Source organism: Musa acuminata, chromosome BXJ1-4, assembly GCF_036884655.1.
Source record: "Musa acuminata AAA Group cultivar baxijiao chromosome BXJ1-4, Cavendish_Baxijiao_AAA, whole genome shotgun sequence".
Lineage (NCBI taxonomy): Eukaryota > Viridiplantae > Streptophyta > Magnoliopsida > Zingiberales > Musaceae > Musa > Musa acuminata.
Window position 1 is genome coordinate 37,353,739 of NC_088330.1, and position 21,789 is coordinate 37,375,527.

Below are 21,789 nucleotides of genomic sequence, written 5' to 3' on the forward strand. Positions count from 1 at the left end.
TTTCCGGGTCATTCATGTGTCTGTGGAGCCTCAAGTACAAATGATTTCTTGCCCACTGTTAGGTGGCCTCGTCAAAAATTATCTAGTTTCTAGGGATGAACGACAGCCTCTAGAGCCGCGAGAATGCTGTGGCGAGAAGATTGCATGTGAAAACGCCCCATTTGTGATCATCCCAACCAGGTAGATATCCAATGATCCACATATGGAGACTCTGACTTGGAGCAAAGAAATGGATCGTGTTTCCCTCCGCTTCCTTCTCTCCATCACCAATGCCAGTGGCTTTCCATTTATGTTCAGATGAATCCCTCGTACTGCAAATTTGTAGGATTTGCTCCCTTTCATATCAAGATTGTGATCGATCATTGGAGGTCTCTCCCTTTTAAGAGCCGAGCAGATCGATGGATGCGTTCTTCCATGGCCTCGACTGCCGGCTGCGAGTGTCGGGCATGGTGGCCGACTCCATCATGATGGGGATCGTCAACTCCGCAATGGAGGACGCCTACAAGAAGAGCTGCACCGAGGACGGCGACCTCGACAGGTTGATCGAGAAGTCGAGGTTCTGCGAGCTGGCCATCATGCAACTGGAATGGTGCTTGAAGTACCTGCAGGAGGAGATGGACAACGCGACCGTGGACAACGCCTGCGACCGCGAGAAGCTGTTCTGCGATCTGTTGGAGACGAGAGACCGCATCGACAACAGGCTCGACGAGACCAAGCTCGCCATTGCAGAGAAGGACGTGGAGCTGGCCAGGAGAAAGGAGAGCGAGATAAAGCTGAGGCTGGCCTTGGAACTCAAAGGGGAAGAAGTGAGATCGTTGCATCATACGCTCGGGGCTGACAAAAGAGTGAAGAATGATGCATGCGATGGGTTTGCTTGCCGTGACGACGTGAACGAGGATGAGAGCGACGGCCATGTGTTTGATGAATTGGAGTGCTCCATGGGCAAACAGCTGCGGAAAATAAGAGGCAAATTGGAGCACGGGAGGCAGGCTTTGACCAACGTGATGCTCAACATGAGGAGTAGTCCTCGTGTTGGCGCTGCGAACCCCAACGCTGGGCTTGATACGGACAGCGGCGGGCTGAAGGCGTTGCATGAGCTGCACGACATGGCGCAGTTAACGCTGGACTTCAACGACATGGTCATCGACCTCGACATGCTCAAGGAAGAGGTTCGTTCTTCTTTCGAGATGATCGTGAGTTCGATTTCTGTGTTCAAAGCAACGACAGAAGAGCAGCGGTGGGCTTGGAATATGGAGAGGGAGATCGCTACCGTCATCATCAGAAGCTTTGTAAGGGATGTTCGACGTGAATGGGCTGCAAACCCTGATACGAATTTGTTATCGTTTATCGATGAGCTCGAGGCATTAGCCTCTCAGATCACCGTGCCATCAACGTCGTCAAATGATGTCATGGATCCGAAAGCTCAATGCAATCCTCTCTCAATAGTACCGGACATGGACGAGGTGGAAAAGGATGCATCTGTAGCAGGTAACAGTAGCCCTCCAAAGGGAGATAATCTCTATGGAGTTTCGCAAGGAGGAGCAGAAGATCATGTTGGTGGAATAGAAAGAAACGATGAGCTGATTGATTCTGCTTTTCGAGCTGGGGAATTACACAATATGAATGATCTTTCCGAAAAAAGTCCACCAGGAAATTTTGTTGCTGACTTGACAAACTACCATGATTCCATTCGAACACAAAAAATTGATTCAGATAGGGAGATGATCACTAAAGTCATTTCAAGATTGGAAGGCATCATCAAAAGAGCAAAATCAGAGTCTTTTGCAGACATCCATATTCCAAGGCATACTCCACCAGATTCTGAAACAAAGCATGAAGCAACGAAGATAATTCAGAAGCCAATCGATAGTCATCTGAAAGATCTCGAGCTCCATGAAGAAATTAGAAGATTAAAGGAAGAGAAGGATGAAATGGAAACTAAAGCTGTGATAATGGAGGATGTTTACAGAATAAATTACAAAGAATTGATGGGAAGGCTACTCACTGATTTCTTCGATGTCGAATTAGAAGTTCTTACAAGGGAGGATACATTCAGAATTGTCTTCGGTGAGCTGATCAAAGAATTGATGAGCATGAGAGAAGCTCACACTAGCGAGCAGCTCCTCAGGGAAGAGATTCGTTATATCATTCTTAGTGAAGTAATTAAAGGTATTCTGTGTGCAAATAATGCTACAAAAGACACAGAATTCAGTGGAAAGCCAGAACAAGGAAAGGACTCCCTACTAACTAATCCCACGACAGAGATGGGATCAGATTATGTTCTCGACTCAGGAATTAGAAAGAACAGTGTTGATGACTCGAATGGGCTTGACGTTGAAGAAAGTGATGCTTTTAGATCTGCTAGCAATCTTGAGACCTCTCCACAAGGAGTAATTACTGGAACAATGCAACAAGGAGAACCAACATTGAGCTATGCCTCAATCACTGATGAGAATAACATTGTGCATGGTTCTGGAGCTTCAACCAGGATCCAAAAACAAAATAAAAGTGAATTCTCATGCATGTCTGCAGGAATTGTTGAAAAACATTGGGATGATTTCCATTTCATGATTATGCCTGTTGAGCAGATCATACAGATGGTTGATGATTTTGGGCTGCTGACATGTGAGAAGATTAGCATAAACATATCGAGGTACTTCATTTTGCTGGATTTAATGAAATCAACATTTCATACTCTCAATCAATTATGAGAATTTGACATCCTAAATCACATTTAGTTAACACGTAAAATAAGGAATTTAAGCCTTCATATCATCCGATCGATGTGCTATTTTAAAATCTAATCTTGCTCTTTATTCTCTTTATGCTTTTGTGGGATTTGTTGGAAACAACTCAAACATGGGACTCAATTTTGTTTTCTTCTAAGAAAAACCTATCAGATTATGTTTCAAATATAGGCTAAATCTTGACTTAGATGGGTGATCAAGCATAAGGAGATGATCCAGGCTGATCATGATTCACTCTGTTCCAAGACTAATCTAATTCATTTTGATCAAGAGTTTTATATGTCTAATATTGGTGGATAAAAGAAAAGTAAATGGTGTCTTTTACTATAACTTTGTGTTGATATTACAAATACAATCACATGTTACCTTATCATAAAATACTTAACATTTTAGTATAAAATGATTTAAAAAATATGCTTAACTATTTTTATATATTTTTTAGGTTCTCATCTTCTACAATCAAATGCTTAACTATTTTCATTTTTTTATATCACATATTGTTTTTATTCATTTGAGGGAAGATCGATTTATATTTGTTCTTTTAGCAACTACTAAATAATCTGTTATCCATGACATTCTTTCTTCTGCAATATGCACAAGAAACTATGACTTCTTAGTTTCCTATCTAATGCATGTGCAGGTTGGATAATCTAATTCATCAGTTAAATCCCATCTCAGAGCAAGTCAACATAATCAAGAGAAATGAATTACTCTATCGTAAGGCTTTCGCAAATAGATGTTACAATCTTCAAACTGCAGAAGCAGAGGTTTGGAAGCTTCAGCATTTTATGTTCATCATAATTCACATCTCATTTGAATGGTGCTCTATTATTTTAATCATCTAACAAGATAATGTGATTGGTTTTATTTTAAACTCATATTTCTGCTTATTGCTTTCGCACTTTTGATGTCAACTCAAACAATCTAAGTAGCTATTTTTTACAAACAATTTCTTAGCTAGAGTTCAATGTGAATGAATACCATCCTGATCATAGTTCCAAATGCTTGGTTAAGCCATTGGTCTCCATGGCAAACTATTATCTGATTGATAACTATATTTGACGAAAACAAAATGTAGAGTTGAAGGAAATAGCATAAGAAAATGGACAAATCTGGTAATCTCAAAGTCAAGTTGGAAAGGTACAGTGCGTGAAAATTTCTTAGTTGAATGAAAATGTCAGATGTTGTTAATGTCAGAATTGATTATTGTTGATTATTTACCTGTCACATGATCAAACCGACTTGGCCAACTTAATGAAGCTAATTGTGCTTTGGAAACTGATCTCCAAGGAGGTGGGTGTTCCTTCAGGATGATTCCTTCAAATCGAGTCCCTCACGATAAGAGCATTAAAGAACTTTCTGCACCTAACACCATCTCAAAATGGAGTAGCAAAAGTTAAAAACAGATCTTTCTTGGAAATGGTTAGTGCTATAATAATTCGGAGAAGCCCTTCTTACTGCATGTTATATTAGTAATAGAATTATAAATAAGAAGCATTTGAAATCCTCTTATGAATTATTGATTAAAAAAATCTAGCATTAATTATTTTAGAATGTGGGGTTTTATTCAATATACTTTAGATGCTGCATTGAAAAGACCTAAGTTAGGAAGTAAAACTGTTAAATCTATTTTCTTAGGTTATTCTATGCATAGTAAAGCATATGGATTTTTTAGTCTTCATTCCAATAGAGAATTTGAATCTGCACATGCTATTTTCTTTGAACACTCAACAATTAAAGATGCAAATAAGTTAGAATTAGAAAAGAATTTATCAAGTGAGTTGGATTCACATTTTGATCATGCTTCTAGTTCTAATATAGATTTATCTATTTCTGTTTATCATAACAATTTGTATGATACTAATATGATTGATAATATTGTGAGAAGACATGATGAACCTAATCTAAAGAGAGACAAGAGATGTAGAATTGAAAAAATAAATTAGTTGTGATATGAATAGATATCTTATAGAAGAAGATCCTAAATCTTTTTAAGATGCAATGTTTTTACCTGATGCTAATATATGGAAAAAGGGTCATGGATGATAAAATTAAATCTATATATAATAACATTACATGGACCCTTAAAGAATTTCCTTCAAACACTAAACCTAATAGTTGCAAGTGGGTTTTGAGCAAGGTTCGCAATACCGTACCGTACCGGTATTTCGACCTAGGCTCGGTACTAGTACGGTACGGTATACCGAGCGGTACACCCAGGTGTGCCGAGTACTGTAGCACTGCTATAGTGCTACAGTGTACTGCTACAGTGCACTCGGACCGGTAACAGGCGGTCCGCCTACCGACAACCTGTCGGACCGGTACGTACCGCCCGTACCGGGCGGTACGGTTCGATACAGCAGGCCCTGGTTTTGAGAAAGAAACTCAAAACTGATGGAACAATTGATAAATATAAAGCAAGATTATTTTGAATTTTTTTCTCTTGTAAATAAATTTACATCTATTAGAATTATGTATAATCTTAAAGTGCATCAAATAGATATAAAAATTATATTTTTAAATAATGACTTAGAAGAAGAAATTTACATTAACTAATTTGAGAGTTATATTGTTAAAGGTCATGAGCAGAAAGTCTGTAAATTGAATAAATTTGATAATAGTATACAAAATTTTAAAAAAATTAGTTTTAAAAGAATGTTGTGTGTTTACTAAAATCACTGCAGAATATGAAACACTCGTTACTCTTTGTGTTGACGGCTTACTTATTTTTGGTACTAATATAAATTGCGTAGATAAGACTAAAGAGTTTCTTGAGATAAGCTTTTGACATAAATGACTTAGGTCCTGTCAATGTCATATTGGGAGTCAAGGGTCTCAAAAGAGGAATCAAATTTGTTTTAATACAATCTCATTCTATAGAAAGGGTGTTAAAAAAAATTCAATCATTTTGATTCTAAATCTTCTAAAACACCTATGGACCCTTATGTAAAACTAGTTCCAAATGAGGAAACGATAATAAATCAAAGAAAGTATGCTAAGATTATTGGAAGCATCATGGATGTTATGAATCACACAACACCGGAGCTTGCATATGCAATCGGTATATTGAGCAGACTCACTAGTAACCCTAGTTAACAACACCGGAAATTATGGATTGCATTATAAATGTACAACTTCTATACTTGAGTGTTACAGTAATGCAAATTTGGTTTCCAATAGATCAAACTCTAGGTCTACTAGTGATTGTTGGTCACTCTAGATCTACTAGTGATCCAAGAAATAAAATTGTGTTGTTCTATCTTCTATGTGATCAAAGTTTATTCTAATATCAATTACAAGTAAAGAGATTGTTTGGTTTAAGATATTCCTAAGAAGTATTACTATATTGTGACAATCAAGCTGCAATCCACAATACAGAGAATAAAAGGATAACGTATAGCAATAAACATATTACTATCAGATATAACTTTGTTCAAAAAATCGTGAAAAAGGAAAATGTAGTATTACAATACTTACCTACGAAACAAATGCTAATAGACCCTCTGACAAAGCCTTTATCAAGCAATAAAATTATTCAAACCATGAGAGGTATAGGGCTATTACCGATAAAAGAAATATCTTACTTGAAAGTTGAAACCAACTTTATTTCTGTGATACCACTTGATAGTGGAAATCAAGTTATGAGAGTTTAAAAAGCAATTCATTCTGATACATTTGTGAAATAGAAACAATGATACATTTCAAGTGCATAGTTAAGAAATAGTGGGGGTATATTATTTCTATTAAAGTCTTATATCTGGTTAATGCTTTGCTTACCACAACAGAAGGTTAGAAAATGAAGTCCTTTATAGATTTATAGCTTTGTAGAGTGAGTTGTGGACACTCTTGATGAGTCTATCTTTGCTAGTATAGAAGTAAGAGGTCGCTGATTACGAATCATATCAGTAAGATTCTGAGTACTAGCTAGCAAGGCCCATTAAAGCACTGCTAAATTTAGAATTTAAAACTCATAAATAGTGTGAATATGGTTTCTTATGTCCCATTTTCAATCCAAAGCTTAAGGTTAATCCACTTATGAATATACACGATATACATCCCAAAGTTTACATTTTTGACTTATAATTTTATGATTTATATTTTTATTTTATGTAAATTAGTGGGGGATTGTTATATATAAGGAATTTACTATAAATTAAAAAACTCTTCAAGATAACTGAAAGGGTATTTTAGCATCCTTTCAATGTCTATATATACTTCTCTATATTGAAGAGTAAAAATAAGAAAATTTTAGTGCAAACAAAGTATTAAAATTTTCTTTCTCTTTATTTTCTGGTTGAGTTCTAACTCTTCAAGTAATCAAGAAGTACAGTCTTGATTATTTCAAGTAATAGGTATTGTATCATGGACATAGAATTCCGTGAATATATTTACACCATAATTAAAAAATTATCTATACGTTTTCTTGGAAACTGTCTTGTCTGATTCTGTTTTATTCAAATCTTATTCAGTTCTTTGTCTTTAGTATAACACTCTTGGTGGGATTAATCTTTTGATCACTCTCAAAGAACCTTTTGATTTCTAAGGTATAATTATTTGTGCAGCTTTAGTAGTATATTTAGATATCATGTAACAGTGTACACAAACACACAAAAAGTGTTTGCACGTTATTGAAATCCTCTTGTAATTCTGCATACATGCATGTACACAGGATGCCATCCACACTAATCCAAGCTTCGTATTTGTATTTTATTGCATTAGGTGGATTTGCTAGGAGATGAACTGGATCTACTTTTTGGGTTGCTTGAGAAGATCTATATCGCACTGGATCACTATTCACCAGTTTTGCAGCATTATTCTGGGGTAATTAACTTCCTGTTTGAAGTAACATTATCTTTTTTTTTTTCTATTTTGCTTTATTCTCTATTGTCTTAGTGTTTGACACTTTTGAATTTTTTCTCTTTTTACTATATTATGTTTACAAATTCTTCTACCTAAAACAGCAGGCAAATTGCTCTATTGTCATAATGAATCTTGGTTGATAATGAAGTTCCTATTTCCTTCCTAACATATTTCCATAATGTTGAAATTTGAAGGTAAAAAAAGTTCAAATTTTCTTTCACTGTTCAAGGACTTTAGTCCCACATTATAATTGAAAGACTTCTCCTTCAATTCTTTTATTTTCTCCTTAAAAATCTTAATAAAACAGGTTAAGAAGTAAAGTTGTTTGATTCCACGAGATCAAGGAATACACTTGGAACAATCCTTGCATGCCTCTGGGATCACTTTTTTACTTCAACTTTTATACATTTAATCTGTTTTAATTTAATCAGAGTTTATTTTAATATTACTGATCGAATACATAGTTCATTCAGCTATATCATTTCCTTTTGGGCATTATTTGACATGTACAAGGTTACATAGTTGGGCAAATTTTTTCCACTCATGTTATGTTCTTGACACAAAATTACTTTTACAAGTAATGTATCAATCAAGAAAGTCCTGTTTCATAGAATTCATGGTATCATTTATTTAGGCTTGCACAAGTATTCTTATAGAGTGTTTCTTGACCCAAAGGAATGGAGATAGAAAAAAGTTTATATGTAGTATAGAATCTATCTGTTGATTTTTATTATTTGTCCTCTCTGATATATATAACAGATACATTGTTTGGTTGCAAGACTTGTAGCTATTTTCTTGATTTCAATAAATCATAGTTTTATCTCTAACTCTTGAAAATAACATAGTAAAATATAAGGTTGATGTGTTGCACATATGTTTCTTATTAAGAAATCAATGCATGGTTATTTCATCATATTCCTGATGCTCTAGCACTCAATTTATATTATGGGGAATTAAGTTTTAATGGATCTTTCATCTTGATATGATTGTTTTTGGCTGTGGTTCTCTCAGATAACTGAGGTCTTAAGAATGATTAGGAGAGAAATATACGGTGAAGTGGCTAATACAGCCAGGCAGTAACAACAGTGCTTTCTTCTTCTGCAATTATTTGCACATATCATGAGCAAACTTTAAGAAGTAAAGTTGTTTGATTCCACGAGATCAAGGAATACACTTGGAACAATCCTTGCATGCCTCTGGGATCACTTTTTTACTTCAACTTTTATACATTTAATCTGTTTTAATTTAATCAGAGTTTATTTTAATATTACTGATCGAATACATAGTTCATTCAGCTATATCATTTCCTTTTGGGCATTATTTGACATGTACAAGGTTACATAGTTGGGCAAATTTTTTCCACTCATGTTATGTTCTTGACACAAAATTACTTTTACAAGTAATGTATCAATCAAGAAAGTCCTGTTTCATAGAATTCATGGTATCATTTATTTAGGCTTGCACAAGTATTCTTATAGAGTGTTTCTTGACCCAAAGGAATGGAGATAGAAAAAAGTTTATATGTAGTATAGAATCTATCTGTTGATTTTTATTATTTGTCCTCTCTGATATATATAACAGATACATTGTTTGGTTGCAAGACTTGTAGCTATTTTCTTGATTTCAATAAATCATAGTTTTATCTCTAACTCTTGAAAATAACATAGTAAAATATAAGGTTGATGTGTTGCACATATGTTTCTTATTAAGAAATCAATGCATGGTTATTTCATCATATTCCTGATGCTCTAGCACTCAATTTATATTATGGGGAATTAAGTTTTAATGGATCTTTCATCTTGATATGATTGTTTTTGGCTGTGGTTCTCTCAGATAACTGAGGTCTTAAGAATGATTAGGAGAGAAATATACGGTGAAGTGGCTAATACAGCCAGGCAGTAACAACAGTGCTTTCTTCTTCTGCAATTATTTGCACATATCATGAGCAAACATATGCTCAGGTAAAGTCTATTTTTATAAGTCAACATGCTTGCTTCTCTTCTTATAGGTCAGTATGCTCAGGTGTTTAAAGCTCTGTTACCATTAGTAAAACTTCATAACAAGTTTTAAGTTTCCATTGCATTTCCAGCTTAATTTCCTATCAGAATTCCTTCTACAGATGCTTGTAACTCCTGCAAGCTAATTCGATAAAAAAAGATGAGCTAGATTTTTTGTTAAATGCTAATTATTATCTTGGAATTCGGTGGCTTTTTTTGTTTGTTTATTCATTGATTTATCAATTGCTAGCTTGATCTTGTATGTATGTATACTTCTTATTTGGATGTTATGCAAAAGAAAGGATTGTGTTGTGATTTAATAGATTTGAAGTGATTAAAAATAAGAAAATTAAGTGGTGAAATATGCAATTCTGAATCATAGAATCTATTTTATGGGTACCAAATGATCAAGTACATCAAATTATGATCAAAATAACTGTATTCAATTTGAAATGATTCATCAAATCAACTAGGACAATGTGCTGCATGAATGCATTCCTTGACTATACAGTACTTTTGTTCTATCCTCCCTTTTATTTGCTATGATTTGTGTTAAAAAAAATTGCTGAAAATTTTTTGAGTTACATTTCTACCATAAATCAAATCGCCAATGTTTGCAAAACCAAGGAACAGCTTGAAGTTACATATTCTCAGGTTTTTTTTTTCTGTCAAATACAACAATACAGAAGATTCAAGAGAGTAATGCTGATCCCATTAGATCTTGATGAACTTTGTGGCAGAAATATTATCTCAGAGAATTGGGTATGAGATGTCACTTCTCATCAATCCAGTTATGGATATAAGCATACATGAGCCACTGCAAAGCTCAGCTGCTCCCCATGTTGAAGAGGACAGAGACACTGAAACACCAAACCCAAATTAAGAAGCCAATTGATCTCCAATCAACAAAACAAGAAGCAAACAAGCATTGCATATGGAGATCCCTGAATCTTCCTGGTAGATGATAGATATATCAAAGCCCTAAATTTGATGCCTTCTCAACTACAATACTAGTTTGATATATGTTGAAACCAGCTGCAGTAATCTGTAATGTGGCTTATCTTCCATGGAGGCAAAACTCCTGTTGAAGTTAACCTTCAAAGGTGTGGTGGCACAAATTGATGTAGAAAATAGTATTGAGCTAGTAAATTATAGCAAGTATGCTATTGCACAAACTATATTACTCAAAATTTAATTTCTCTCTCTTTTGACTATTTCACACTCTTTATGTTTTTCATTGCATGACAGCATAAATTATAGTTAGAAGTGGACATGTCCGATAAAATAATAAAATATTTACTAATCGAACTAGCTAACGATCTGATACCATATTAATTTGACATAATTAACTACATGTTCTGCACAACCTTCGTTTAAACATTGGTCCCAATAGTCATCATAGTTAAGCTAATATCATAATAAAATCAAATAAAATTACTTCAAAGCTAAAAATAATAATTAAAGAAACTTAATGTTGCAAGGTAACAGTGTCTATCTTGTCAACCTTTATCCAAAAAATATATAAGATACAATGAAACCCAAAATAATCACTATGGAAATTGCTATCCTTAAGAGAATTATATAAAAAGTAAAGACAATAAAGATTATGCTACAAATTTTTGTTAATTGTCTTTGTAAACCCAGTGATATGGACTCTATTAACTATCTCCTCAATTGAACCTCATCCATATATTTTTCACAAAAAATGAGGATTCAGTATGTTAAGATCTTTCTAATTAAGCTAGTCAATACCTTCATTATGTAATCATAATTTTTATTTTTTAAAAAATAATTATTTTTCTTATTAATTTCTGAATTTTTTGGAAGGGAAATTATTTTGAAAAAGCATTGAAGTTAAATTTAGTAGGACAGACACAAATTTCTAATTTTAGAGCTATATGTATATATATATATATAAATAATTTGATTAAAACACAATTGTCACTCCCATTGGAGTCCGACTTTAAGATTCGTTGTATCCTCCATTGTACGGTCAGGATTCTTTTGGGGTCTCCTTAGATAGTGCATATACGCTAGGGTTTTGTGTTGGGTCGTCAGCGTGCCGTGTGCGCCCCAGCAAGGTATGCCTGCGTCTGCGCTCGGTTCATCATCCCGAAAGCCCTAGAATTCGTTCGTTCTCTTGTGATTGTTGATTATTCTTTTTCCTTATGTCTGATTTTAGTTTTAGTTTATGGCTCCGGTTTTGCCTATTTTTGTTTGGTCGGGATTATAGTGCGGAACAGTGGTCGTGGTTCATAGCTTTTCTTTTTTTACGGACTAATAATCTTTAGTAATCTTCTAAAAGAGGCGACCTTTGAGTGATGTTGATGTAGATATGGTGCAAATGATGCTGCTTTTGTTTGGAACTTGGTAATTTACTTTGGGAAATTTTGTTTGGGGAAGAAAAGGGGTATGAGTTGTTTGTTGCTTGATCTTTGTATGCATTGCTTTGTGACAAGATTTATCATGTGCTGTCTTGGAGATTAGATTGGCAATCAAAAACCTAGAAATTATTGTCTTATTTTACTATATCATAATTTTACATGAAAAAATTGCCTAGAAATTTGTGCAGAACAGTTTATATATTTGCTCAGATTGGGGCTTTATTCACTGATAGATCTGCTTATGAAATGTCCAAGGCAATGCCAAGGAAGTTAGACGTGATTGTAAGAGCTACCAGATTGGGAGGCTTTTAATTTTCTTGTGCCTCGTGTCTTGTTAATAGCTTGTTGATCTCTTTATATTTCTTGTACTGTAGAATAAAACTGCTAGCCCTTGGAGGCACACGCTATCATCAAATGATGTGCAAGAACCATTTCCAGTTATCATATGATTTGTGTTTGTTGGGTCTCCTTTGTCTGGCAACTTAAGATATTTTAAAGTCTCTGTTTTCCAACTTGTAAAACTATGCTGATTTTAATCTATTTTAATTTGTTGTAGTATATTGAGTAGGGAACCTATTCTGTGATTCTAGATGGCTCCACCTGCAAAAGGTACTTTGTCTAAGTTATTTTTTTATTGTCGATTTAACTTTTGGCCTCTTCATATTCAATTATATAGCAATTTGTCATGAATATATCATGATGTGTAACTGACATAGCAATTTCATGGGTGTATTTGTATGTTAATATTTACTTTTTCAAATCTAACTGTGAATCCATGAAGGTTCCCTATGCGTGGGGCACTAGAAGATCGCCCAATTAAAGAAAAGCATTTCACTTATAAAAAATATATATATAATTAAGGATAAAAATAATAATGAAACATGATGCCTCAATCAATACATGATCTTTATATCATCAAATATGCAACATGATTGCTATCCAAACACCGAATTATGTGTGTAACCCCATATATAGTGCTTGATTAATAAAATGATAATTAGATTAGTTACATCTAAATTACAAAACAAATTAAATTCAAACATCTGCCAATTCAAAAGTTCTTATCATCAAAATCAGGTAAATGACCAAAAGATCTAATCTTTTGTGTTTTTGTCTCATTCATACAAGGCCTTTAACTTTAACTTTCAAACTGCACCTTTGCATGATGATGCATATTTAAAGTTTCTAACTTATCTTGATTGTTCAAAATATTCCATCTTTAATAGTTTTGTCACAGAATATGCAAGTGGCAACAGGAGGGTCTTTTATATCTTTTAAATAATTGCACTTCCGTTCATGATCATATTTCTTGGTGATGCTTCCGCTGACATACCTTTAGTTTTACAAGGGAGGAAACTGGAATGTAGTTTTACAAGGGAGAAGACTGGAGAGAAAAGGAGATGGGGAAGGAGGGTAGAGAGCAGCAGATGGAGGGAATGGAGAAGAGGAGACTGGGAACAAAGAGAAGCCGGAAGAGAAAGTGAGGGCAACGGTGATGATGATTATTGGTTGTGGAGCGGCGAGACAGAAACTGAGGGGAGAGAAGAGGGCAGAGAGAATGGCAGCAGTGGGTGTTGCCACAATGGAGGAGATGATTAGTAGAGCGAGGAGAGAGAATAGGGGAGAAGGCAGGAGGAAGTCTGAAGTGAGGGTGACAACAACATGGCTGCAAATGGAGACCAATTTGATGTGAAGCTCTTGTGATTTTATTTTTCGTTTTTTTTTCCTGAAGCTTAACTAGCTTGATAAAATTTTTGGCATTAGTACATATCAGAAGGTATGATGTGGAGAATATTGTCAAAATCCAATCTGGTATTTGCTGGTACTTACTAAATTGATATTTTATAATCAAGAAAGAAATTAGAAACTCTACCAACACAGTAGCACCTCCATAAGTTTTTGCATTAGCTGCAGACCAGGAGTTATTTATGAGGTTGTGAAGTAGGATCCTGCTGATTTGCATCTGCATCAGAAGTTGCAGCTATATTCTGGTTACACAACTATTCTTCTCTAGGTTTTTATGTGACTTGTGCTATAAACTGCTAACAGCTACCTCCAAGAAGGCTGATGACAAAGTGCAGGCTTTGAAGGCTGCCAAGGCTGTGAAGTCAGGATCAGCCACCTTGAAGAAGGCAAAGAAGATTAGGACCTCTGTTACTTTTCACCGGCCAAAGACACTTTCAAAGGCGAGAAACCCGAAGTATCCTAGAATTAGTGCTCCTCCAAGGAACAAACTGGATCACTATCAAATCCTCATGTATCCCCTGACCACCGAGTCTGCAATGAAGAAGATTGAAGACAATAACACACTAGTCTTCATTGTCGATATTCGAGCTGACAAGAAGAAGATCAAAGGAGCTGTCAAAAAGATGTATGACATTCAGGCAAAGAAAGTGAATACTCTGATCAGGTCAGCAGTTTTTTCTTTTTTTCCCCCTACCTCACAGATTTAACATATTGTCGAACTATTGATGATATTATGGGACCAATCTGTAACAGGCCTGATGGAACTAAGAAGGCTTATGTGAGATTGACGCCTGACTATGATGCTCTGGATGTTGCAAACAAAATCGGCATCATTTAAGGCTCTCAAAAATTGGCAGCTGCCCACTTGATTTTGGTTAGAGGCTCTGTTTGGGAGCTTTCGTATCCGGTAGCAACGGACCTCGAAGAAGTTTACTATTATGAGAATCTCCATGAAGTCACTTTTATGGGGGATTTGTTGTGTTTATGATGCTCTCCAAGTTTCTGTTCTGCTTGTTTAAGAACCATTTTGTTAAAAGTATGTCAGTGTAGTTGTAGTTGCAAAAACTAATCTGGCTTCGGTTTTCTTGATCAGTAAAATCCACTCTTTTGTAACATCAAGGAAATATTTTTGAACCTAATGGTGTCTTTGGATTTTAGTTGCTGCCGATGGATAACCCAAACTTCAATTTCTGTTTTATGCGAGCCCTATCATCACCTGTGCAGAGACCCTAAATGCAGTGAGCAAACCTTCAAATGGAGTTGCTTAACAACTTCTAGTATTGTCAAACCTCAATTATTTTGTCAATCCAATTGTGTATTTAAAGAAGAGACGAAATTCGAATGCTGATAGCATGTAAATTTACATAAACATGTAATTCGTTAAATTATCATTACCATATTGGATAAGAGACGAAAATCGAATTCAGCATTAAAGTCTAAGCTACTATACATCGAATAAAGTTGATATTTGATACTCTAATTGTAATACTTCGGTTTATAAGAATTTGAATTTAATGATTGTACTAGTATTAATTTCAGTTTAAATTTTTTGTTAGTAGTTTGGGTCAAATGAAATTGATAAGTTAATTAACCTATTAGACTCGGGTTCGAGTAATAAATGACTATCAAAGTCGGATTTGAGTTATCGAGTATTAAAGAAATTAAGATTATAATATTCCGATAGGTAAGAGGATTTGAGTTATGAGTTAAGATTATAATACTTTGATTAGTCTCATATCAATTGATAGGTTAAGATTGACTTATAAAAATCTAATAAGTATCCTACTATCAACTTAATTATTTTGATGAATGATTTAGATAAAAATAAATAAATATTAATAAATAACTTTAATATTATGTTAAACGTTTTGAGGATAGCCTTTGGGGTTTTGTGATATCGAGTCTTAGGTTGAACCATAGGATGTAGGAATCAAGTTTTACCTATGTTCACAATCATCTATTAGCATATTAAATAAGTGTTTAATAATGTGAGAGGCGAAGGAATTATGTTTTGTGTACTGTAAGCTTTTACAAACAGTAGTCTAACGAAGTTGAGAAGCTTTCTTCATTTATTTATGTACACTGTAAGAAATACATACTGTCGTTTATGTACGGAACAAAGAACCAACACAGAGAAGTATGTACTTTATTCTTGACTGCATGTGCCCATCTTCATTCCTCCCATGAACGTATGCAGCATTCGATCACGAGCACGATGCTTCCACCGCAAGGCTCTTGACGACGTCCCTGCACGGATCGCCAAACACCTCGGTCGAGACCTTCACGTCGCAGCTCCTGACGCCAATGCATGCCTGCCGGAGTATAAATAAACCAGTTTAGCTTCAGAGAGAGAGAGAGGTGGATGAGTATGAGGTACGTACCTGCTGCAGAATGGCAAGGGCAGTGGTGCTGCTGCAATTGCCATGGCTGTAACTCCCACAAGTTCCGTGTGGAGTCCCAAAGCTCGCAAACTTCACCGAGGAAATGACACGATCGGAGTGAGGACATTCGAGATGGAGCACTGCGTCCTTTCTCTGTGCAGTGTTCACAGCATCCACAGGTGGAGGGTGGGACTGAGAGACGTGTGCACACAAGCTTCTCGCCCCCCTCAAAGCGAAGGACACCAGAGTCGGATCTCCACCCACTTCCTCGAAAAGAACCAGTCTATTCGTATTGCCTTGTTGGATCAGCGAGCGAGGAACATGGTACCTGTCAAACAAGCACCAAAACGAGTTGAGATGATAGGAATAAGAAGGCGGCTCTGCTTTGAGATGGGGAAATGCAAGTCTTACAGTGACTGAGATGGCTGTCCACAGTTCCTGACGCACTTGCTCCCGCTGAACGGTCCTCTGTAGTCGCATGATTGGACACAGCCGCTCGGTGGAGAGGTATACGTCGGCCAGTACCGGCCGATGCTGTGGCCATTCACCCATGCCTCGCCCTTCCCCATTCCGGTGAAGTCTATTGCAACAGGGTCATCGTGCTCAGGGGCATCAAAGTACGTCTGCAAGAGGAATTAGATAGACATGTATTCATATCAATTTTGTGAATCCACTGTAACATTTTGTGCACTGAAAATATTCTCCAATCTTTACTGAACATGATGAAATTTACAGAGAGACAAAGAACTCACCATGTACCATGTCAGTGGCTGATTTTTCGGCAAGGAAGATAGTGACATCCATGTTGAATTTTGTGTGTTGTCATGCAATGCCAGCTGTTCACCTTTGAGTCCAATCTGCATCAGCACACAGCTTAAGATGATGAAGCCAGATGCCAATCATTGCCTTCTTATCTTTGAGAAGCATCTACTTTGAAAGCTTTAAGTAGATATCAGCCATATATTGAATTTTTCATTTCATAAACATTATAATGATAAATAATATACAAATTGCACACAAGAAACAATTACTTCAATTTTTACAAGATTTTGAAAGATTATTATTGTATCTTAATCACTCGGTTTACAATATTTTAGTTTCATTACTATCTGTCTGAAGCAGTATGTAATTGCAAAGGACATGAGAAACCTGATAAGTCCACTGGGATGAAGAAAGATCTCTTGTGGCATTGTGGTTCTTCAGGATCACACCAGTGATTCCAGCACCCTTTAGATCAAAAAATTGACCATAGTTCTGTGGAAGAGAGAGAGAGAGAGAGAGAGCATATCAAGCATATATTCACATAAAGCTAAACAAATTGTAGCAATATAACAATCTAAAGAAACATTTCCATATCTTAGAGGGGAACACAACCTTAAGGCCTACGGTCGCACTTAAAAGATCAATTCTGTTCTGTCCTGATGAAAGTGTGATAACATTCTCCAGTTTAAAACTCGCATCAGCATTGCTGCCTTGATTACTTGCTGTAGAAAACATGGCATGCCAAATTAAGCAGAAAACTGGTTAAGGAGGAAAGCCTGATAGCTACAGGAATAACATATGACCTGATAATTTGCCATTGACAAAAACATGGAGGACATGACCGAGTGAGTCCACATGCAGAGTCGTCTGAGTGCCATTGAAAAGAAATGGTTCGTTTCCTATGACATCAATGCTGTAGGAGCATGAAGAACAGGACAATCAGTACATGATTTACATCACTGTGTATGTGAAGTTGCAATATAACTCTTACCTTATTGAATACCACAAGTAGTCACTGGAATCAGCAGTAGTATTTATCTGCTCAAGCAATCCAACATTTTTGAAAGTAGAGTTGATGGAACCAATAGGTTCTGTGAAGAATTTCCATTCTGATTCAGATATTTCAGAGGAACCAGTGGATTCATCTGCAGCCTGATCGAAAGTTTTGGTGTATTTCATCTCCAAAACAGTTGTCTGGGAATTTATCTGCCATTGACATAGAATCATATCAAATCCATGGATCAGTAGCAGTTTTACAACAAGATGTGGCAGTTGTACATGGATAAATTGAACTATATTAAGTTCATTATAGGCATTTTTACTTTTTGAATGAGTGGAATTTAGAGATCTTTCCCATTGAGACTCATCGTAAGATAGTTAAGCATACCTTTGCAGTATTGAATGCAACATTTTGGCAGTCAGGAAGGATGCTCACAGACCATGCAGGTAACTGGTATGGTTTGCCATTGAAAGTAACAGTTGCATCAGAATGGTCATCTATGTTGGCAAGAAAAGCCACACATCTCCCTGATGATGTCCTATAAACATGGGCCTAAAGCAAGCAAATATTTTAGCAATGTGACAGAAGAAAAATGCATAAAGCAACATTAGTGTAGCATACCAAAACAAGGGTGTTACAGTTATAAATCAACATTGCTACAACTAGTAGGATTCTATTTACTTGCTTACATGAGAAATGCTATCAAAGAGGTTCACTTGCATAAAAAAATCTCATGAATTCAGATGCTCACAAGTTCATCAACTAAGGAACTGTTTGCCTAATGATATTGATTAGAAGTCCTGTATCTTTGTATTTCCATGAGATTGTCTTTTATGCATGAGCACAACGGCACAAGGCTACAATAATTCAGAACTTCTATCTATGCTCCCTCGTTCTCCATATCTTATACAGTGCCAATCTAAAATTGATAATTCAAAACACAAAATCTCTCCATACGCAAGCCCTCTTGCATATAAAAAGAAAAAAGAGCAAAAAATAAAAAGAAAGCTATCTTACTAGAAGTACTCAACAGGAGAAAAAGGGGTCTAATGTAGTAATAATAAGAACAGTAAATGGTATATGCATGAGGAGCATTCAAGGTTGTGTACCTCTAAATTTTTGCCAAGAGAAGTGTATGTTGGATCGGTTGCCACCAATGCTTCTTCACACTGCTTTATGACTATGTGCAGATCTCTCAGGTGGCCCCATTTTGGCTGCCGAAGAAGTCCTGATGAAGTGCAACAAGAACGATATATAAAAAATTGCAAGAGAAGAGAAAGTTGTTTCCCCTCCAATTTGTATGTAAATCAAATACAAAGAGAAAAGTTTCAGATTGGAGGATGCAACATTTGGTGATTCAAAATGCTTATAATTAGTGCTACCACCAATACATCACTAAAAATATACTATATAATCCAAAAATAACAGATTATATTCTTACCATATTCATCAATGGGAGAATCATAATCATAGCTTGTAGCAATAAATGGTCCACCAGAAGTGCGGCCAAAATTGGTTCCACCATGGTACTGGAAATGATAAAGAAAAGACATGTTACTACATTATTTACTGATGAAAACTTCGACAAGATGAAATAAACAACACTATCTACATACCATGTAATAGTTTTGGAAGGTACCACCACGTTGGAAGAACCTGGCTACAGCAAATGCAAGGTCTTCAACTGGTCTGTAAGGCACTCCACCACCAAAAGAAAGGAACCTGGCAGGAAAGGAGACAGAAATGTTTGGTTAGGAAAAGCTTTTGGTCTTGTAAGCATTGCATCAAACACCAAAAGTACCAGACACAACGAAACATATGGCTATCGAGAGCTACACTGCCTTACCATCCACTCCAATTCTCTGTCCACATCTTCGGTTTCTTGTCAGAGTTGGGCTTAAAATTGTCACAGTAAAATCCATTGCAAGTGTTGATCTGCAAAAGAGAACATGTCTCGGCAATCAAATCGGTGCGCAACTCCATTAGCAGAGCAGCATTTTTGCTCATCAAACAGAACATCAAGAAATGGATAGAATTTGAATCATCCAACTCACAATGGGGTCAGGGGCATTATCTTGTTGGCACATCACCCATGGCACGCTCACATTCAAGGAAGTAGCCATGGATGCAGCCCAATCAATATAAGACTTGGCCGTCGGACCATAATATTGCTCAACATTGCCATACTCATTCTCAATCTACCATGGGCAATAGAGTGGATCAGCTGCAGTGATCAATATCGATCTTGTCGCAGAATTTAAATCAACCTATAAAGCAGGAGATAAGCACCTGAGACAGAATGATGGGTCCACCTTGGAATGCAAACAGCATTTCCTGCTTCATCATGTCCACAATCTTTGTCGTGAACTTTTGCATCTCGTTCTGGAAGAAAAGAGATGTCAGAGAAACACTCCAAAAGAACAACTAATGGGAACTCTCAACGATCAGATGGGCAGTAGAAATCAAACTAGAAGACACTTTGACCTTGAAGGGATCATTGTCAATCCTGAACTTGATATTTGGGATGAAGTGCAACCACACAGGAAACCCTCTGCATCATATGAAATCTCAGAACATTGAACAAAGACAGACTAATTATGTGGAGGAATGAACCCTTTACGCACCCGTAGTTCCACTCCGCGCAGACATAAGGCCCGATCCTGAGATGAACATAGAGGCCGGCGGCCGCCACCGTCTTAATGAACTTCACCAAGTCCTTCCGCCCTCCAAAATCGTACTGTTACCAAACAGACGTCTGTATTAGAGAGAGAGAGAGAGAGAGAGAGAGAGATGAGATATGTGAAATCTCAGTGGGAATGACCTGGCCCTGCACGGGTTCATGGAGGTTCCAGAAGACGTAGGTCTCGATGACGTCGAGGCCGCCATCCTTAGACTTCTGGATGAGGTCCGGCCACATCTGCAGCACCGCAAGCTCTTCCGATCAGCTAAAGCATTAATAGCGGAGAAGCTAATACATAGAGAGAGAGAGAGAGAGAGAGACCTCGGGGGTGCTGCGGGGGTAGTGGATGGAACCGGAGATGAGGACCCTCCGCTTACCGTCGATCACCACCGCCCGGTGATCGTACGACACAGTGGCCGCGGCACATAGCTCGGAGCAGCAGCTGAGCAGCAAAAGAAGGAGGAGCAGAAGCGACGTAGACACGGGAGAAGGGAGCGTCGGGTGGGCTGCCATTGGCAACTGTGTTGGCGTAAGAAGAATGCGCGCAGGGAGCGGTCGTGTTCGGTGTGATCATGCACGGGCATGCAGCAAAGCGGCTCGCAAGAGGAAGCGACGTCTTCATCTAAACACGATGTAGCTTCCTATTAATAACTCTCCTCTTCCGTTGATTACGCTTCTTTCTCATCTTTATTGCTGTTACTACTGTTATTTCATGCTTATCTCTTATTATCTGTCCTTAACAGATTTTATTTCTTACGGATAAGACATTTATCAACAGGTTGACTTCTTTTTTATTTTTTCGAAAAAAATATTTTTTTTATTGTGTTTATTTTTATTATCTTTATATTATACAAAAAATTAAAGTATTAATTAACGATGATATTTCATTAAAAGAATGACATTGGAATCAAAAGAATCATTTTGATGGAAGACAAATTGCATTTTTTTTTTCTTTTATCATGTGACAGAAAATATAATTCAAAAAATATTTCCTCGGAAGACCTATAAAAATTTTATTGGAAATAGTAAAAAGATATTTAAATTTATCAAAAAAACATCATTAATATCTTGATCAACCCAACTTGCCTCGAGATGCCACCTGCATAAAGACCGAAAAAGTGATTAGAAATCCAAGGTCCTTAAATTTATGTTCAAATAGCTCAAAAGACTTAAGATATCTTTTTATATCTTAGAGAATGAGAATAAAGTTTGTAATTATCTTTTTATCATAA

At 36.4% G+C, this 21,789-nt stretch overlaps 3 protein-coding genes across 5 annotated transcripts; 2 read left to right on the plus strand and 1 right to left on the minus strand.

The window, feature by feature from the left end:
• The first annotated feature begins 252 nt into the window (after nt 1-252).
• On the plus strand, nt 253-8,789 carry LOC135586269 (uncharacterized). Its single transcript, XM_065176755.1, has 4 exons — nt 253-2,653; nt 3,388-3,514; nt 7,467-7,568; nt 8,619-8,789. Exons 1-4 carry the CDS (start codon nt 399-401, stop codon nt 8,685-8,687), a joined length of 2,553 nt encoding a protein of 850 aa, XP_065032827.1. The 5' UTR covers nt 253-398; the 3' UTR covers nt 8,688-8,789.
• A 2,792-nt stretch (nt 8,790-11,581) lies between these two features.
• LOC103983027 (large ribosomal subunit protein uL23) lies at nt 11,582-14,847 on the plus strand. Of its 2 annotated transcripts, none has more exons than XM_009400160.3 (4): nt 11,582-11,685; nt 12,545-12,597; nt 14,038-14,398; nt 14,488-14,847. In XM_009400160.3, exons 2-4 carry the CDS (start codon nt 12,579-12,581, stop codon nt 14,570-14,572), a joined length of 465 nt encoding a protein of 154 aa, XP_009398435.2. In that variant the 5' UTR covers nt 11,582-11,685; nt 12,545-12,578; the 3' UTR covers nt 14,573-14,847. The 2 variants fall into 2 exon arrangements, with proteins under 2 accessions (XP_009398435.2, XP_065032845.1); XM_065176773.1 differs by having other exon boundaries at nt 11,637-11,734.
• Nucleotides 14,848-15,825: 978 nt separating this feature from the next.
• Nucleotides 15,826-21,064, minus strand: LOC135663131 (beta-galactosidase 6-like). 2 transcript variants are annotated; one of them, XM_065176756.1, is made up of 19 exons: nt 20,879-21,064; nt 20,699-20,794; nt 20,502-20,614; nt 20,362-20,428; nt 20,167-20,259; nt 19,932-20,075; nt 19,724-19,812; nt 19,494-19,599; nt 19,319-19,406; nt 18,987-19,105; nt 18,265-18,429; nt 17,869-18,083; nt 17,681-17,790; nt 17,490-17,599; nt 17,265-17,369; nt 16,868-16,972; nt 16,527-16,738; nt 16,116-16,443; nt 15,826-16,046 (listed from the first exon to the last, which is right to left on the minus strand). In XM_065176756.1, the coding sequence occupies exons 2-19, from the start codon at nt 20,792-20,794 to the stop codon at nt 15,939-15,941; spliced, it is 2,373 nt and encodes a 790-aa protein (XP_065032828.1). In that variant the 5' UTR covers nt 20,879-21,064; the 3' UTR covers nt 15,826-15,938. The 2 variants fall into 2 exon arrangements, with proteins under 2 accessions (XP_065032828.1, XP_065032829.1); XM_065176757.1 differs by lacking the exon at nt 20,879-21,064.
• Nucleotides 21,065-21,789: the final 725 nt, after the last annotated feature.